This window comes from Pleurodeles waltl, chromosome 4_1, assembly GCF_031143425.1.
Source record: "Pleurodeles waltl isolate 20211129_DDA chromosome 4_1, aPleWal1.hap1.20221129, whole genome shotgun sequence".
Classification (NCBI taxonomy): domain Eukaryota; kingdom Metazoa; phylum Chordata; class Amphibia; order Caudata; family Salamandridae; genus Pleurodeles; species Pleurodeles waltl.
The window spans coordinates 989,924,891-989,945,452 of NC_090442.1; the positions used below are offsets into that span (position 1 = coordinate 989,924,891).

The 20,562-nt window shown below is 41.7% G+C and overlaps 1 protein-coding gene across 50 annotated transcripts in view; it reads left to right on the top strand.

Annotated features, from left to right (window-relative positions):
• LOC138288307 (mucin-19) overlaps nt 1-20,562 on the top strand; it is a 1,675,551-nt gene that overhangs the window by 878,163 nt on the left and 776,826 nt on the right. For all 50 annotated transcript variants that reach the window (XM_069229764.1, XM_069229784.1, XM_069229763.1 and 47 more), the window contains 4 exons: nt 2,213-2,245; nt 8,310-8,360; nt 11,357-11,389; nt 17,441-17,491. In XM_069229764.1, coding sequence (XP_069085865.1) covers nt 2,213-2,245; nt 8,310-8,360; nt 11,357-11,389; nt 17,441-17,491 — 168 coding nt within the window. The remainder of the gene's footprint in view (nt 1-2,212; nt 2,246-8,309; nt 8,361-11,356; nt 11,390-17,440; nt 17,492-20,562) is intronic.

Here is a 20,562-nt window from a genome sequence, read left to right on the forward strand (position 1 = left end):
CCCAAGAAGAATCAGTGGTATTATTATTATTTTTTTAAAGCAGTGCAGGCTCCTACGCTTATTTTTTTAAATCTCCCATGGTAGAGCAGGGCCCAGTAGGACAATGCAATGATTGTTTTTAACTGGGAAGGGACATGTGGCTCTCCTCCCCTGACTGTTTTTGCCCTGGGGTTTTTAAAACCACCTGCGGCGGGCCAGGGCCCAGAGGAGCAATGCAATGATTGTTTTTAACTGGGCTGTGGTATGTGGCCCTCCTCCTCAGAATGTGTTTGTCCCGGGGACCGATCCCCTGGAGCCCAAAGCATGCTATAAAGGAAGGAGGCACCCGGTTCTCCTCCGTAGGCCGTTTTTGTGACAGGGGACCCCATCTCTTGGGGCCACAGCAATTTTTGTGGGGATGGGGCATGCATACCACTTCCCCAGGACATTTGTGGCCCCAGGAACCCCATCCCGGGGCTACCAGTAATGTTTAGGAGACAGAGTGTGCAGTCTCAGCCCCAGGCTGCTTTTGGCCCTGGGACCTCATTCCCAAGGCTCACTGTATCTTGTAAGATGAGGGGGAGGGGGCCATGCAGCCCCCCTATCTGAACTTTAAAAATGCTCTGCCAAACTTATGATCTGTCTCCATGCCCACACTGATGCAGGCAGGGAAACAGAGCTATAGAATTCTCCTGCCCAGAGGGAGCAGCATCAATAGCTGCTACATGAAGTTGGAGCACTGTCACCTCCTGTAGGATGTAGGGAGCCAGCTTGGGCCCCAGGGGCCCTCAAGTCCCCCTGCAGCTCCCAACATGTGCTCGGTGGGTACCCTGGGTGGGCACCCTAGCAATCAATTTCATATAATGCAGGCCTCGGATGACGGGTCACCCCGGACGAATACAGCTCGGGGAGGGAGGCCTTGTGGCCTCCATCCCCTTTTCATCAATATATACGGCCCTGGGGGATGAGGTCCCTAAGGCCATAATAAGCTTGGGGAGAGGAGTTGTGCAATCCCCTCCCCTTTCAATATATATGTGGGGCACTGGGGGAAGGGGTCCCATGGGCAATAATAGGCATGGGGAGAGGTGCCATGTGGCCTCCCTCCCTTTTAGCAAAACAACGGCCCTGGGATTTGGGGTACCCAGGGTCTAGCAAGACTCTGGTAGATGGGCCACAAACCCCCCTACCCTTGAAAATAAATACAGTCACAGGGGATGTGGTCCCAAAGGCCTAATGATGCTCAGAGAGGTGGGCCATGCAGCATCCCTCCCCTTTATAAACAAATGGCCCTGCGGGATGGGCACCCTAAGACTTAACTAGACTTAATAAGGCTTAGGGAGGGCTGCATGTGCCCTCGCTTTAAAAATAAATAGCGTCCTAGGGAATGGGGCAGTTGGATTAATGCATGATAATTAAATATTACTTTACAATAAAAACCCTAGAAATTCACAAACATTTTTACAGTTACAAAGACATTTTAGTCCAGGGTCAGAATTAATTAAATGTAGACATCCACTAAAAACCAAAGGTTACAGGGAAGTTATAGTTAGGTTCAGATTTTACACACACAAAACCTTAGAAATTCAGCAGTTATAGTTATACTTATCTCAAGAAACTATAACTCATGCCATGCACTGCTAATTACCCCACATTTTACATCAGGCATGACATCGTCTATGACATCATTGATAATGGCACTACAAAATTTGTAATAAAATGTTGATGAAAAAACTGTGCATGGCGGGGGGTGTGAGTTATAGTTACCTGAAGGCACAAGTTATAGTCACTTGAAATAAATCTAACTATAACAACTGAATTTCTATGGTTTTGTGTGTGTAAATTCGGGCCCTAACACAATGTCCCTATAACCTTTGTTTTTTCAGTTAATTTCTAATGTACATATATATGTATATATATATATATATATATAGAGAGAGAGAGAGAGAGCGAAAGAGAGAGAAAGAGAGAGAGATAGCTGATAAAATATATTGACCACAGTTAACAATTCATATTTTGTGTGCAACAAAGTTATGTCACTTTCCATGTGCAGCCTAAATGCCCCATAAACCTTTGTGTGCATTAAAGGACATATTTACATTTTTCTAAATAGGGATGGTGATTTCATGTTTATATATTCAATGTATAACAGAGACATTTATTTGTAGAATATTTAAAATACACTATAGTGTACCTGTGATCTTATCTGCAATAAAATTAAATCTTTTCATTTCAGAGATAAAAACCAAGACTACACCACCTGGTCCAGGTACTTCATGGAAGTGTTCAAGATGTATCTATTTGATTACGTTTTGGACATAAACACTCCATCAGCAGAGTGTTGTATCATTTCAAAGTACAGATATATACATGCATAATCATTAATATATGCATATATACACATCTCCATAGATATCTGCACATTTCTCTATTTTACCCATGCATTTCTATGCACAGATATACATTTCTAGACATTCACACATATGTGTGATGTTTGCTCCATAAATGCACATATACAACAATGTATTTGCGTATATGCACATTTATGTGCACACACAAGAAGATGAAGGACAGTTATAATCCAACTCAACCCATAAAGAGCATCTGCATTGAGATGGTTATGAGTCACAAATAAATGAAATATCTTAAAAAGATATATATTATTTGGAAAAGGGCATAAAGTGAGCGTTGGTTTGATTTACCATTCAAACTCTAGGCTCAATAACATTAGGAAAAGTGCACACATTTGGTGGGGAATAAAGGTGGTCAGATACGCTATTGTAACTCTAGTCCTACTAGCATCATGGAAAATGCACCTATTTGTGAAGGTTGGAAAGAAAGGGGTTGGATTTATTATTCTAACTCCAGTGCCATGAATATTGGAGAAAGTCTATGTATTTGAAGGGGTAGAGTGAGAGTTACTATTTTAACTCCAGTCCTATGCACATTTCACAAAGTACATATATTTGGGGCAGTCAGATTTACTTTTAGAAATTCAGTCCTACTAACATTTGTGCAAGTACATACATATGGAAGTTAGGGGTGTCAGATTTACCATTCTCCCACAAACCTTGGAGAAAAGACATATGTGAGGATATGGGTGTATTATATCATATGGTTGTGGGACCGTAGACTTACAAAATTTGCCTTGGGTCCATTCATGCGCATTTGTATCCCCTTTAGCTTAATGCTGGGTAGCTGTGGCTTCGAGCAGCAAACCTTAACAAAGGAACTTATTGTAAAGCATTTAAAAGTACCAAACAACGAAATAAGAAAGTCACAAATACTAAAGAACTAGAACACCAATTTATTATAAATTGAATATATTTTTATGAATTTTTAGAGACCTTCATGATCCAGTGGATGGTTCCAGAGATGTTGATTTAGAAGATATTAATACTTTTAAATGCAACTGCAAACAAGCATTGGTCAACAAAATGTTTGTGAACATATGAAAAGTTTAAAAGTGTTCGTTTGGCTACTCCAGTCTGTGTTGGATTACCAAATCAGACAGGATGGAGGTCTAGTGGGGCAGAAAGGACACCTTGGACAGTTACCTGGCCACCAGACCATATTTAAGGCAAGTTCCAACCTTACAGGACAGCTACCACAGACTCAAATTGAGTGGTCCTGATGCTGAGGATACAGGCAAAAATATGCTCAAGGATGCTCCTGTTGAGGTGCAGTTGACGGGGTGTCTTTGTGGTTATTTCTTAGCTCTCTGATGAAATAAGGCAACATTGGGCACAGATGTCGGGGTTCCTCAAAGTCCTCTACATTGCAGTAGCCGACCACGCAATGATGGGCTACTGGTCTCCTTGCACTTCAGATAGGTTGAATCAATAGGTGGGGACTAGAGTCCCTTGTGAGTAATGCATCCAGGTTCTGATAGCACCCCTGGGTCCATCAGACTTTGATGCAACTTTTGGCTATCCTGGATTTGTCTCTTGGTGTGACCTGCAACTTGTAGCAGCAAAACTTCTGCGGTGGCCACCAAGTTGTCGGTTTGGACTCCTTCAGTTGTTTTGTCCCTGAACCTGTTTCCAGGTGATAGCTGACTGATCCCGGGAGTCACTGCTTTAAACTGGGACCAGGAATCAACTTTTTTCCCTTAGCCAGGAGCCACAGGCACTTACTAAACTTCACTAGCCCAAAGTGCAGCAGGTGCAGTCCTTCCGATGGTGCAGCTTCTCTTTGTGGAAGTTCAAGATTAGATTGGCAGGCCTTCTTTAGTCCTTTCTCCAAATCCAGCATGAGCTGAGGGGTAGGGTGGCAGGAGTGACATATTCATTCCAGAAAAGTACCCAGAGGGGACCATTCAGTCATTTGCCAATGGGCTACTAGGTCCCCTCCCTTCTGAGGATGTGTTTCCAGCAATGTGTGGCATCTAGCTATCCCAGAGTACACTATTCAGTTACTCTCAAGATGCCGGGCCCGTCTTTGGTCATCAGGAGCTTGGTAACTCACCATAAAGGTATGGCTACCTGAGGGCTACACGCCCTTGGGAAAACAGGCTTGGGCACTAGGATTCACTCTCTGTCCCTGTCTCCAACTGGTCTACATGAACAAAAGGCAGCCTGACCAGAAGTGTGATCACCATTGACCCAACAAAGGCAGCTTCCCCATGGATACTCGCCTTGTGGGTTAACACCCTGAGTAGCCATCCTGGGAGAAGAGGTCACACCTCGCTCTGCTGCACCTCCCTTTCTATTTAAGCATGGGAGTCTTTGCCACGTCTCTGCAGGTGTGAAGAACTTTGCTGTTGGCCAGGGCCTTTTTGAAGCCGCTGGATTAGCTGGGGCACAGAGTGGCAACTTTCTAAAAGTTACAAACCTTACTTTTGACATTTAATTTGACCAGGGCATCAGGTCAATTTTAATGCCCGGATTATTTTGATACCTTACAATACCTAGTTAGGTAGTCCTGTTCATCAGTTAGGCAGGCTGGGTTGCCAGTCGATGACTCTGTGTTAGCCAATGAAGCTACTAACTTTTCCACAGCAAAACAGCAATCTCAAAGTGTTGCTGTTAAGACATATAAACAATATATGGCGTACCTAATAAAATACAGCTCCCTACTATAGGGCTCTATAGGCCATCCTTATAGGAGACTTACATATGTATGTTAAGGGTAGTGTTGGTTTTGCCATTACTTGAAATGGCAAAGTCGAACTGGCAGTGGAAGGACTGACTTTCCAGTCTGCAGTGGCAGGCTGGGAGCCATTATGTACATTGTGACACTCAGGGTGGCACAAGCAGTGCTGCTGCCCTGAATGGACACTCTGCCTTACATGCCCTTGGTACCCGGGGTACAATATATTAGGGAGATATAAGTCATTGCTTGCGGATTGGATATAGCCAACCTAACATATAATTTGTAATGGGTCAGAATACTGGCACTGAGGTCTGGACAGCAAGCCTCAGAGCACTCTCAAAGTCAAAGAACCAGCAATTAGTAATCCAAGTGGGGACAAAGAGTGGGTGTAAGTCTGTTTCTTTACAACATTTGTTTACGGGGTGAGAGTTACTATTTTAATACAAACCCAACATAAATTTGATAAAGTCCGTATATTTTGAGGCAGGTAATTTATTATTCTAACTCCAGTCCTAGAAATATTGTAGTACTTAGACACTTATTTGGGTTAGGTTTAGTGTTACAACTGCTCCAGAAGCACTGGAGATAGAACTCATATTTTGGGTGGAAGGTAAGTTTATTATTGAGGAAATTGAATTTATTTGGGAGTTCTGAATTAATATGTTAAATCCTGTCACCCTTAATTTCGGGACATTAACGAATATTAGAAGGGAGGGGGGTACTGACTTACTGTCCTAGCTAAAAATAGGACACGTTTTAAACACTGAATCTAAATTAAACACATGTAATTAAATAAAGATATATATTAATATTAAGATTGATTGTTTTCAAACGTGTACATTTAAATTTAAAAAGCAAATATGATATAAAATATTAAAATACTTTTTTTAAATGAAAACTTTAAATAAAATGTCAACCCCATTTTGTATTCAATAAAATGATTTTTATATAATTATATTTTAACTTAAACATTGATACCACAAATATTTAATTATATAAATGTTACAATTTGCAATACTAAATTAAAAATATATTGTGAATTAAATCACACTGTGTCTATGTAAAGAAACCTTTCTTATATTATTGAATCACCAATCTAAACCCCTTCAAATATGAAAAACATTTTTTTATTTTCCACAATTTTGAAATATAAATAACCAAACCCAAAATATTTATAACTATTGGATAATATACTACTCAAATAGTTTATTAGTTAATTGTGTATTAAAATGAAACCCTACTCACCAAACCCCCAATAGACCCATCAAACAGAAAAAATAATTTAACATAACTGTATATAAATAAATAAATGATACATGATGATCGCCATATAAACATTTGCTTATGCTATAATTTCTTCCTGGTTTATGTCTGGTGACTGTAGAAGTTTCCTAAAGGTCTTCAATTGTGAAACACCTTCAAAAATCAGATCAGTACAATTAATTTGTTGCAGCTTGTTACACTTTGGTTCTACCAGCAAATGCCAATAGAGTTGGAGATTTGTGAAAAATGTTTTTTGGAAAGACCTTTTTCATAGATTTTCTGTCTTGGTAAATATGTTTTTTTTTTCAATAGTTAGCTGCTGGTGGCCGATAAAACCCCATTAGTGATAGTTGGATACTTTTGCTGTTACTATTAGTGTTCTAAATAAGTACAATCACTTATAGCAGTAATGTTTTGTGCAGTTTGGGACACATAGAACAGCTCTATAGTTCGAAAACTCTGGTAAGCTCTGATATTTAATTGTTAAACGTCTTTTCCTCACAGTTGATGTGCCGTATTTGTAGCGCTTGGCTATAGGTAATGCTAGTTTTCAAATGAAGTGGGTGGAATGAAATACAGTTTAAACAGAGAAGAACATTTGTTGGCTGTTTATACTGAGATAGTAATACATAGTGTATTAATTTCCTTCTTTCATCTTCGTGATGCCAAAATGAATATTTTGGTTGATGTATGTATTTACTGACAAATATTCAGAATGCATGATAAATTTCAATCTTTTGGTCCTGTTAATGCTGCATCACCCAGTTTGCTCTTTAGCAATTTTAATTTATGGGAGCAAAACTCAACACATTCATTATATTGTATTGTTATTCCATGTACGCCAAACCCATTTTTATATCTGTATGTCTGTTTGCTGCTTTCTTTCTGACTTTGGTTATCTGTGCTTGTCTGTCTGTCTGTCTGCGTGCCTTGCTTCATAACCATCTCTGTATGTGCTTGCTTGTCTCTCAAAATGCTTGAGTGTCCACGGTTTTTGTCTTTCTGTCAGGCAGCTAATTGTTTTGCATATTGTATGTGTGAAAATGAATGAAAAATATTCTGGTTACAGATATACAATTAGTCATGATGCAAACATGACCCTAACCAATCCCATGCTACTTAATGTGCTATTTTATGGCTGTTACTAAATCTTGTTTAAAGTGTCATGCAGTTAATTACATCTTATAGACAAAAGTCCATAAAGGTAAGAAGTCGTTTTCTGTTAAATAGTTACACCAACATCTATGTGTGATATTTAACAAGAACAGCCCTCAAAAAAGGGCCATCTGATAACAAGTCCTATTTCATGTGTGTGTAATGGGCAAATAGCTAACCAAGCATAGTTGCAACTCTTTCACATAAACTAAAGTAAATACCAACATGTTCTCTAAATGTGCAATCCATGTACAAGCAGAAGAGCTGCCTTTCTAGACCTCATAATAATCTACTTGGTTATAGCCTTCTGGTGTCAGATTGTCCTAATATTATATCCTATTGTTGATGTCTGTACCTCATTGGTGAAAGTGTACATTTTGAAAAAAACAACCTTACTCCCAGACACAAGATGCTCTTCTTGGCAATTGTAGCCACTGACTTTGACATGATTCAAGGCCTATGTACTCATACTTATCTTTATGAAACACAGCCATGCAGCTGCCCACTAATGGGGTGTGTGGCAGCAGTTGAATCCATGTTGAGTACTCTGTGCAAGGGTGTGGCCCTCTTGCACTTCAAAATTCACATATTCAGTGACAAGTCACTAACAATAGTATTCAGATATCACCCTAATTTTGGTATTGGCTAAGCTCTCCAACTGCACTGAATCATGGATGCTCTATATGACTTCTAGAGAGAGTGAATTTCTTTTTGCTTCAAAGTTAAAGCCCAGTACTGTTAGTGTAGGCCATATATGTGACTGTGCGATGAGTGAGCATTGACAACTTCGTTATGTAACATAATGGTTATTTTTTCATTAGTGATTATAACATACAGGCCAGTGCAACGTACACGCTACACGCAAGCCTTGGGTAATATATTTGACACTGAAATTCTTGTTATATGTTTTAATATTGCTTTTCTAAATTCAGCTATGCAATAATATTTGTATTCTTTTTGAGGTGAACTGATGGCATCAATATTTCTGGAATAGCCCTGTAACTGCCAATAATCATTTGTGACCTGAGATAAATACAGTTCATTGTATATTGACCTAGAAGCCTCAAAGTAACAAAGGGGTGCAGAAATGACCATTGCAAGTTATTAAGTTTTTTACGAGGATCACCAGAATGAAATTACAGCTAATTTTGTTTTATACTTTAGTATGTTTAGAAACTGTTGTTTCCCTACTTTCTGAGTTTAATGCCAGAGAACTGAAATAGACAGACAACAAATGAAATTACTTGCATGCTTTGGTTGACATTAGAAGAATGGATTTTAACTGCACTATTGCACACCATAATGCTCTTGTGAGCTTTTTTCTGAATCTGTACAGGATAACATTAAATGACTTTAGGTCAGACGTACAAAGGAATTTAACAGTTGCAGATGCTCAGATTTAGTATATGGAATCATTAATATGTTTTTTTGCTGTTTAGTAATCTCGTTTTAGGAGCCAGTAATAGTTTTCAGACTTCTAACAGGGGACTCCAAATGAATACTGATTCAGTATCTGAAATGGGCTTGTTGTAGAGGTGCTTTTCAAATACTGAATCAGTATCGTATGTATAATGTTGTGCAACTGTAATCCAGTCAGAAAACATTAAATTTTTAACAACCCCCAAGAAGGATCAGCAGTATTTTTCTTTTGCTTTTTTAAAAAGCAGTGCAAGCTCCAAGCTTCTTTTTTAAAATCTCCCTTGGTAGAGCAGGGCCCAGGAGGACAATGCTATGATTGTTTTTAACTGGGAAGGGACAAGTGGCTCTCCTCCCCTGACTGTTTCTGGCCTCGGGTTTTTAAAACCTCATGCGGCGGGCCAGGGCCCAGAGGAGCAATGCATGATTGTTTATAACTGGGAGGGGGTATGTGGCCCTCCTCCTCAGAATGTTTTTGGCCCGGGGACCGATCCCCTGGAGCCCAAAGCTTGCTATAAGGGAATGAGGCACCCGGCTCTCATCCGTAGGCCATTTTTGTGACAGGGGACCCCATCTCTTGGGGCCACAGCTATTTTTATGGGAAGTGTGCATGCAGTCCCCTTCCCCAGGACATTTTTGGCCCCAGGAACCCCAACCCGGGGCTACCAGTAATTGTTAGGAGACAGAGTGTACAGTCCCGGCCCCAGACTGCTTTTGGCCCTGGGACCTCATTCCCAAGGCTCACTGTATCTTGTAAGATGAGGGGGCCATGCAGCCCCCCTCTCTGAACTTTAAAAATGCTCCGCCAAACTTATGATCTGTCTCCCTGCCCACACTGATGCAGGCAGGGAAACAGATCTATAGATTTCTCCTGCCCAGAGGGAGCAGCATCAATAGCTGCTCCATGGAGGTGGAGCAATGTCACCTCCTGCAGGATGTAGGGAGCCAGCTTTGGCCCCAGGGGCCCTCAGAGTCCCCCTGCAGCTCCCAACATGTGCTCGGTGGGTGCCCTGGGTGGGCACCATGGCACCCACTTTCATATAATGCAGGCCTCGGATGACGGGGCACCCCGGGCCGAATACAGCTCGGGGAGGGAGGCCTTGTGGCCTCCATCCCCTTTTCATCAATATATACGGCCCTGGGGGATGAGGTCCCTAACGCCATAATAAGCTTGGGGAGAGGAGCTGGGCAGTCCCCTCACCTATTAATATATATCTGGGGCCCTGGGGAAGAGGTCCCATGGACAATAATAGGCTTGGGGAGAGGTGCCACGTGGCCTCCCTCCCTTTTAACAAAGCAAAGGCCCTGGGATATGGGATACCCAGGGTCCAGCAAGACTCTGGTAGGTGGGCCACCAACCCCCCTACCCTTGAAAATAAATACAGTCATGGGGGATGGGGTCCCCAAGGCCTAATAATGCTCAGAGAGGTGGGCCATGCAGCATCCCTCCCCTTTATAAACAAATGGCCCTGTGGGATGGGCACCCTAAGACTTAACTAGACTTAATGAGGCTTAGGGAGGGGTGCATGTGCCCTCGCTTTAAAATACATAGCGTCCTAGGAAATGGGGCAGTTGGATTAATGCATCATAATTAAATATTACTTTACAATAAAAACCCTAGAAATTAACTAAAAAATTAACAGTTACTAAGACATTTTAGTCCAGAGACAGAATTAATAAAATGTAGACATCCACTAAAAACCCAAAGGTTACAGGGAAGTTATAGTTAGATTCAGATTTTACACACACAAAACCTTAGAAATTCAGCAGTTATAGTTATACTTATCTCAAGAAACTATAACTCATGCCATGCACTGCTAATTACACCACATTTTACATCAGGCATGACATCGTCTATGACATCATTGATAATGTCACTGCAAAATTTGCAATAAAATATTGATGAGAAAACTGTGCATGGTGGGGGTGTGAGTTATAGTTACCTGAAGGCACAAGTTATAGTCACTTGAAATAAGTCTAACTATAACAACTGAATTTCTATGGTGTTGTGTGTGTAAATTCGGGCCCTAACACATGTCCCTATAAACTTTGTTTTTTCTGTTAATTTCTAAGGTATATTATATGTATATATACATTTAAATATATATATATATATATATATATATATATATATATATATATATATATATATATAGAGAGAGAGAGAGAGAGAGAGAGAGAGAAGGAGAGAACGATGATAAAATATATTGACCACAGTTAACCATTCATATTTTGTGTACAACAAAGTTATGTCACTTTCCATGTGCGGCCTAAATGCCCCATAAACCTTTGTGTGAATTAAAGGACATATTTACATTTTTCTAAATAGGGATGGTGATTTCATGTTTATATATTCAATGTATAACAGAGACATTTATTTGTAGAATATTTAAAATACACTATAGTGTACCTGTGATCTTATCTGTAATAAAATTAAATCTTTTCATTTCAGAGATAAAAACCAAGACTACACCACCTGGTCCAGGTACTTCATGGAAGTGTTCAAGATGTATCTATTTGATTACGTTTTGGACATAAACACTCCACCATCAGTGTGTTGTATAATTTCAAAGTACAGATATATACATGCATTATCATAAATATATGCATATATACACATCTCCATAGATATCTGCACATTTCTCTATTTTACCCATGCATTTCTATGCAGAGATATACATTTCCAGACATTCACACATATGTGTGATGTTTGCTCCATAAATGCACATATACAACAATGTATTTGTGTATATGCACATTTATGTGCACACACAAGAAGATGAAGGACAGTTATAATCCAACTCAACCCATAAAGAGCATCTGCATTGAGATGGTTATGAGTCACAAATAAATAAAATATCTTAAAAAGATATATATTATTTGGAAAAGTGCATAAAGTGAGCGTTGGTTTGATTAACCATTCAAACTCCAGGCTCAATAACATTAGGAAAAGTGCACACATTTGGTGGGGAATAAAGGTGGTCAGATACGCTATTGTAACTCTAGTCCTACTAGCATCATGGAAAATGCACCTATTTGTGAGGGTTGGAGGGAAAGGAGTTGGATTTATTATTCTAACTCCAGTGCCATGAATATTGGAGAAAGTCTATGTATTTGAAGGGGTAGAGTGAGAGTTACTATTTTATCTCCAGTCCTATGCACACTTCAGAAAGTACATATATTTGGGGCAGTCAGATTTACTTTTAGAAATTCAGTCCTACTAACATTTGTGCAAGTACATACATATGGAAGTTAGGGGTGTCAGATTTACCATTCTCCCACAAACCTTGGAGAAAAGACATATGTGAGGATATGGGTGTATTATATCATATGGTTGTGGGACCGTAGACTTACAAAATTTGTCTTGGGTCCATTCAGGCGCGTTTGTATCCCCTTTAGCTCAATGCTGGGTAGCTGTGGCTTCCAGCGGCAAACCTTAACAAAGGAACTTATTGTAAAGCATTTAAAAGTAACAAACAACAAAATAGGAAAGTCACAAAACACTAAAGAACTAGAACACCAATTTATTATAAATTGAGTATATTTTTATGAATTTTTAGAGACCTTCATGATCCACTGGATGGTTCCAGAGATGTTGATTTAGAAGATAATAATACTTTTAAATGCAACTGCAAGCAAGCATTGGTCAAAAAAATGTGTGTGAACTTATGAAAAGTTTAAAAGTGTTTGTTTGGCTACTTCAGCCTGTGTTGGGTGACCAAATCAGACAGGATAGAGGTCTAGTGGGGCAGAAAGGACACCTTGGACAGTTACCTGGTCACCAGACCATTTTTAAGGCAAGTTCCAACTTTACAGGACAGCTACCACAGACTCAAATGGAATGGTCCTGATGCTGAGAATACAGGCAAAAATATGCTCAAGGATGCTCCTGTTGAGGTGCAGTTGACGGGGTGTCTTTGTGGTTATTCCTTAGCTCTCTGATGAAATAAGGCAACATTGTGCACAGAAGTCGGGGTCCCTCGAAGTCCTCTACATTGCAGTAGCCGACCACCCAATGATGGGCTACTGGTCTCCTTGCACTTCAGATAGGTTGAATCAATAGGTGGGGACTAGAGTCCCTTGTGGGTAATGCATCCAGGTTCTGATAGCACCCCTGGGTCCATCAGACTTCGATGCAACTTTTGGCTATCCTGGATTTGTCTCTTGGTGTGGCCTGCGACTTGTAGCAGCAAAACGTCCCCAGTGGCAACCAATTTGTCGGTTTGGGCTCCTTCAGTTGTTTTATCCCTGAACCTGATTCCAGGGGATAGCTGACTGATCCCTGGAGTCACTGCTTTGATCTGGGACCAGGAATCAACTTTTTCCCTTAGCCAGGAGCCACAGGCACTTACTAAACTTCACTAGCCCAAAGTGCAGCAGGTGCAGTCCTTCCGATGGTGCAACCTCGCTTCGTGGAAGTTCAAGTTTAGCTTGGCAGACCTTCTTTAGTCCTTTCTCCAAATCCAGCATGATCTGAGGGGTAAGGTGGCAGGAGTGACATGTTCATTCCAGAAAAGTACCCTGAGGGGACCATGCAGTCAGTTGCCAATGGGCTACTAGGTCCCCTCCCTTCCGATGATGTGTTTCCAGCAATTTGTGGCATCTAGCTATCCCAGAGTACACTATTCTAGTCACTCTCAAGATGTCGGGCCCCTCTTTGGTCATCAGGAGCTTGGTAAGTCACCATAGAGGTATGGCTCCCTGAGGGCTACATGCCCTTGGGAAAACAGGCTTGAGCACTAGGATTCCCTCTCTGTCCCCGTCTCCAACTGGTCTACATGAACAAAAGGCAGCCTGATCAGAAGTGTTTTCACCATTGACCCAACAAAGGCAGCTTCCCCATGGATACTCACCTTTTGGGTTAACACCCTGAGTGGCCATCCTGGGAGAAGAGGTCACACCTCTCTCTGCTGCACCTCCCTTTGTATTTAAGCATGGGAGTCTTTGCCACGTGTCTGCAGGTGGGAAGAACTTTGCTGTTGGATAGGGCCTTTTTGAAGCCACTGGATTAGCTGGGGCACAGAGTGGCAACTTTCTAAAAGTTGCAAACCTTTACTTGTGACATTTAATTTGACCAGGGCATCAGGTCAATTTTAATGCCAGGATTATTTTGATACCTTACAGTACCTAGTTAGGTAGTCCTGTTCATGAGTTAGGCAGGCTGGGTTGCCAGTTGGTGACTCTGCATTAGCTAATGAGGCTACAAACTTTTCCCCAGCAAAACAGCAATCTCAAAGTGTTGCTGTTAAGACATATAAACAATATATGGCGTACCTAATAAAATACAGCTCCTTACTATAGGGCTCTATAGGCCTTCCTTAAGGGAGAGTTACATATGTATGCTAAGGGTAGTGTTGGTTTTGCCATTACTTCAAATGGCAAAGTCGAATTGGCAGTGGAAGGACTGTCTTTCCAGTCTGCAGTGGCAGGCCGGGAGCCATTTTGTACATTGTGACACTCAGGGTGGCACAAACAGTGCTGCAGCACTGAATGGACATTCTGCCTTACATGCCCTTTGTATCCGGGGTACAATATATTAGGGACATATAAGTCATTGCTTGCGTATTGGATATAGCCAACCTAACATATAATTTGTAATGGGTCAGAATACTGGCACTGAGGTCTTGACAGCAAGCCTCAGAGCACTCTCAAAGTCGAAGAATCAGCAATTAGTAATACAAGTGGGGACAAAGAGTGGGTGTAAACCTGCAAAAAGTCTGTTTCTTTACAACATTTGTTTACGGGGTGAGAGATTCTATTTTAATACAAACCCATAATAAATTTGATAAAGTCTGTATATTTTGAGGCAGGTAATTTATTATTCTAACTCCAGTCCTAGAAAAATTGTAATACTTAGACACTTATTTGGGTTAGATTTAGTGTTACAACTGCTCCAGAAGCACTGGGGATAGGACACATATTTTGATTGGAAGGTAAGTTTATTATTGAAGAAATTGAATATATTTGGGGGTTCTGAATTACTATGTTAAATCCTGTCACCCTTAATTTCGGGACATTAACGAATAGGGGTACTGACTTACAGTCCTACCTAAAAATAGGACAAGTTTTAAACACTGAATCTAAATGAAACACATGTAATTAAATAAAGATATATATTTATATTAAGATTGGTTTTTTTTAAACGTGTACATTTGAATTTAAAAATCAAATATGATATAAAATATTAAAATACTTTTTTTAAATGAAAGCTTTAAATAAAATGTCAACCCCATTTTGTATTCAATAAAATTATTTTTAAGGAATTATATTTTAAATTAAACATTGAAACCACAAATATGTTACAATTTGCAATCCTAAATTAAAAATATATTGTGAATTAAATGACACTGTGTCTATGTAAAGAATATGTATTTTAATATTGAGTCACCCACCTAAACCCCTTCAAATATGAAAAACATTTTTTTATTTTCCACAATATTGAAATATAAATAACCAAACCAAAAATATATATAACTATTGGATAATATACTACTTAAATAGTTTAATAGCTAATTGTGTATTAAAATGAAACCCTACACACCCAAACCCCCAATAGACCCATCAAACTGAAAAATAATTGAACACAACTTTATATAAATAAATAAATGATACATGATGATCGCCATGTAAACATTTGCTTATGCTATAATTTCTTCCTGGTTTAGGTCTGGTGACTGTAAAAGTTTCCTAAAGGTGTTCAATTGTGAAACACCTTTAAAAATCAGATCAGTACAATGAATTTGTTGCAGCTTGTTATACTTTGGTTCTACCAGCAAATGCCAATAGAGTTTGAGATTTGTGAAAACTGTTTTTTGGAAAGACCTTTTTTAAAGATTTTCTGTCTTGGTAAATATGTTTTTTTTTTTTTTTTCAATAGTTAGCTGCTGGTGGCCGATAAAACCCCATTAGTGATAGTTAGATACTTTTGCTGTTACTATTAGTGTTCTAAATAAGTAGAATTCTTTATAAGAGTAATGTTTTGGGCAGTTTGCGACACATAGAACAGCTCTATAGTTCGAAAACTCTGGTAAGCTCTGATATTTAATTGTTGCACGTCTTTTCCTCATAGCCTATGTGCCGTATTTGTAGTGCTTGACTATAGATAATGCTAGTTTTCAAATGAAGTGGGTAGAATGAAATACAGTTTAAACAGAGAAGATCATTTCTTGGCTGTTTATACTGAGGTAGTAGTACATAGTGTATTCATTTCCTTCTTTCATCTTCTTGATGCCAAAATGAATATTTTGGTTGATGTATGTATTTACTGACAAATATTCAGAATGCATGATAAATGTCAATCGTTTGGTCCTGTTAGTGCTGCATCACCCAGTTTGCTCTTTAGCAATTTTAATTCATGGGAGCAAAACTCAACACATTCATTATATTGTATTGTTATTCCATGTACGCCAAACCTATTTTTATAACTGTATGTCTGTTTGCTGCTTTCTTTCTGACTTTGGTTATCTCTGTGTGTCCGTCTGTCTGCGTGCCTTGCTTCATAACCATCTCTGTATGTGCTTGCTTGTCTCTTGAAATGCTTGAGTATCCACAGTTTTTCTCTTTCTGTCAGGCAGCTGTTTTTTTTTTCATACTTGATGTGTGAAATTGAATGAAAAATATTCTGGTTCCAGATGTACAATTAGTCATGATGCAAACATGACCCTAACCAATCCCATGCTACTTAATGTGCTATTTTATGGCTGTTACTACGTCTTGTTTAAAGTGTCATGCAGTTAATTACATCTTATAGACAAAAGTTCATAAAAGTAAGAAGTAGTTTTCTGTTAAATAGTTACACCAACATCTATGTGTGATATTTAACTAGAACAGCCCTCAAAAAAGGGCCACCTGATAACAAGTACTCTTTCATATGTGTAATGGGCTAAATAGCTAAACCAGCATAGTTGCAACTCTTTCACATAAACTAAAGTAAATACCAACATGTTCTCTAAATGTGCAAACCATGTACAAACAGAAGAGCTGCCTTTCTAGACCTCATAATAATCTACTTGGCTATAGCCTTCTGGTGTCGGATCATCCTAATAGTATATCCTATTGTTGATGTCTGTACCTCATTGGTGAAAGTGTACATTTTGAAAAAAACAACCTTACTCCCAGCCACAAGATGCTCTTCTTCGGAATTGTAGCCACTGACTTCGACATGATTCAAGGCCTATGTACTCATACTTATCTTTATGAAACACAGCCATGAGGCTGCCCATTAATGGGGTGTGTGGCAGCAGTTGAATCCATGTTGAGTACCCTATGCAAGGGTGTGGCCCTCTTGCACTTCAAAATTCATATATTCAGTGACAACTCAGTAACAATACTATTCAGATATCACCCTAATTTTGGTATTGGCAAACTCTCCAACTGCACCGAGTGATGGATGCTCTATATGACTTCTAGAGAGATTGAATTTCTTTTCCCTTCAAAGTTAAAGCCCAGTACTGTTAGTGTAGGCCATATATGTGACTGTGTGATGAGTGAGCATTGACAACTTCGTTATGTAATATAATGGTTATTTTTTCATTAGTGATTATAACGTACAGGCCAGTGCAACGTACACGCTACACGCAAGCCTTAGGTAATATATTTGACAGTGAAATTCTTGTTATATGTGTTAATATTGCTTTTCTAAATTCAGCTATGCAATAATATTTGTATTCTTTTTGAGGTGAACTGGTGGGATCAATATGTCTGGAATAGCCCTGTAACTGCCAATAATCATTTGTGGTCTGAGATAAATACAGTTCATTGCATATTGACCTAGAAGCCACAAAGTAACAACGGGGTCTAGAAATGACCATTGCAAGTTGTTAAGTTTTTTATGAGGATCACCAGAATGAAATTACAGCTAATTTAGTTTTATACTTTAGGATGTTTAGAAACTGTTTTTTCCCTACTTTCTGAGTTTAATGCCAGAGAATTGAAATAGACAGCCAACAAAATAAATTACTTGTATGCTTTGGTTGATATTAGAAGAATGGATTTTAACTGCACTATTGCACACCATAATGCTCTTGTGAGCTTTTTTCTGAATCTGTATAGAATAACATTAAAGGACTTTGGGGCAGATGTACAAAGGAATTTAACAGTTGCAGATGCCCAGATTTAGTGTATGGAATCATTAAAATGTGTTTTTGCTGTGTAGTAATCCTGTTTTAGGAGCCAGTAATGGTTTTCAGACTTCTAACAGGGGATTCCAAATGAATACTGGTTCAGTATCTGGAATGGGCTTGTTGTAGAGGTGCTTTTCAAATACTGAATCCGTATCGTATATATAGGGGGTCATTCTAACCCTGGCGGTCCAAGACCGCCAGGGCTAAAATGACGGGGGCACCGCCAACAGGCTGGTGGTGCCCCGCTGGGCATTCTGACCGCGGCGGTTCGGCCGCGGTCAGAAGTGGAAAACCGGCGGTCTCCCGTCGGTTTTCCGCTGCCCAAATGAATCCTACATGGCGGCGCAGCAAGCTGCGCCGCCATGGAGGATTCTGACACCCCATACCGCCATCCTGTTCCTGGCGGTTCTCCCGCCAGGAACAGGATGGCGGTATGGGGTGTCGCGGGGCCCCTGGGGGCCCCTGCAGTGCCCATGCCAATGGCATGGGCACTGCAGGGGCCCCCGTATGAGGGACCCAAAAAGAATTTCAGTGTCTGCTTTGCAGACACTGAAATTCGCGACGGGTGCAACTGCACCCGTCGCACCTTCCCACTCCGCCGGCTCAATTCTGAGCCGGCGTCCTCGTGGGAAGGTAGTTTTACACTGGGCTGGTGGTGCCCCGCTGGGCATTCTGACCGCGGCGGTTCGGCCGCGGTCAGAAGTGGAAAACCGGCGGTCTCCCGTCGGTTTTCCGCTGCCCAAATGAATCCTCCATGGCGGCGCAGCAAGCTGCGCCGCCATGGAGGATTCTGACACCCCATACCGCCATCCTGTTCCTGGCGGTTCTCCCGCCAGGAACAGGATGGCGGTATGGGGTGTCGCGGGGCCCCTGGGGGCCCCTGCAGTGCCCATGCCAATGGCATGGGCACTGCAGGGGCCCCCGTATGAGGGACCCAAAAAGAATTTCAGTGTCTGCTTTGCAGACACTGAAATTCGCGACGGGTGCAACTGCACCCGTCGCACCTTCCCACTCCGCCGGCTCAATTCTGAGCCGGCGTCCTCGTGGGAAGGTAGTTTTACACTGGGCTGGCGGGCGGCCTTTTGGCGGTCGCCCGCCAGCCCAGTGTAAAACACAGAATAGCCGCAGCGATCTTCCGACCGCGGTGCGGTATTCTGGAGGTGGGAAGTCTGGCGGGCGGCCTCCGCCGCCCGCCAGACTTAGAATCACCCCCATAATGTTGTGCAACTGAAATCCAATCCCAAAACATTACATTTTTAACAACCCCCAAGAAGGATCAGCAATATTTGTTTTTGTTTTTTTAAAAAGCAGTGCAGGCTCTTACATTTCTTCTTTAAAATCTCCCTATGTAGACCAGGGCCCAGGACGACAATGCAATGATTGTTTTTAACTGGGAGGGTGCATGTGGCTCACTTACCCTGACTGTTTTTGGCCTGGGGGTTTTAAAACCTCCTGTGGCGGGCCAGGGCCCAGAAGAGCAATGGAATTAATGTTTTTAACTGGGAGGGGGTATGTGGCCCTCCTCCTCATACTGTTTTTGGGCCGGGACCCATCCCTTGGAGCCCAAAGCATGTTATATAGGAAGGAGGCACCCGTCTCTCCTCTCTAGGCTATTTTTGTGACTGGGGATCCCATCTCTCGGGCCGCAGCTATTATTTTGGGGAGGATGCATGCAGACCCCTTCCCCAGGGCCTTTTTGGCCCCAGGAACCCCATCGCCAGGGCTATCAGTAATGTTTAGGAGACAGAGGGGGTGATTCTAAGTCTGGCGGGCAGCGGAGGCCGCCCGCCAGACTTCCCCCCTCCAGAATACCGCACCGCGGTCGGAAGACCGCTGCGGCTATTCTGTGTTTTACACTGGGCTGGCGGGCGACCGCCAAAAGGCCGCCCGCCAGCCCAGTGTAAAACTACCTTCCTACGAGGACGCCGGCTCAGAATTGAGCTGGCGGAGTGGGAAGGTGTGACGGGTGCAGTTGCACCCGTCGCGAATTTCAGTGTCTGCAAAGCAGACACTGAAATTCTTTTTGGGGCCCTCTTACGGGGGCCCCTGCAGTGCCCATGCCATTGGCCCCAGGGGCCCTGCGACACCCCATACCGCCATCCTGTTCCTGGCGGGAGAACCGCCAGGAACAGGATGGCGGTATGGGGTGTCAGAATCCTCCATGGCGGCGCAGCTTGCTGCGCCGCCATGGAGGATTCATTTGGGCAGCGGAAAACCAGCGGGAGACCGCCGGTTTTCCACTTCTGACTGCGGCCGAACCGCCGCGGTCAGAATGCCCAGCGGGGCACCGCCAGCCTGTTGGCAGTGCCCCCGTCATTTTAGCCCTGGCGGTCTTGGACCTCCAGGGTTAGAATGACCCCCAGAGTGTGCAGTCCCCACCCCAGACTGCTTTTGGCCCTGGGACCTCATTCCCAAGGCTCACTGTCTCTTGTAAGATGAGGGGGGCATGCAGCCCACCTCTCAGAACTTTAAAAATGCTCCATCAAACTTATAATCTGTCTCCCTGCCCACACTGATGAAGGCAGGAAAAAAGATC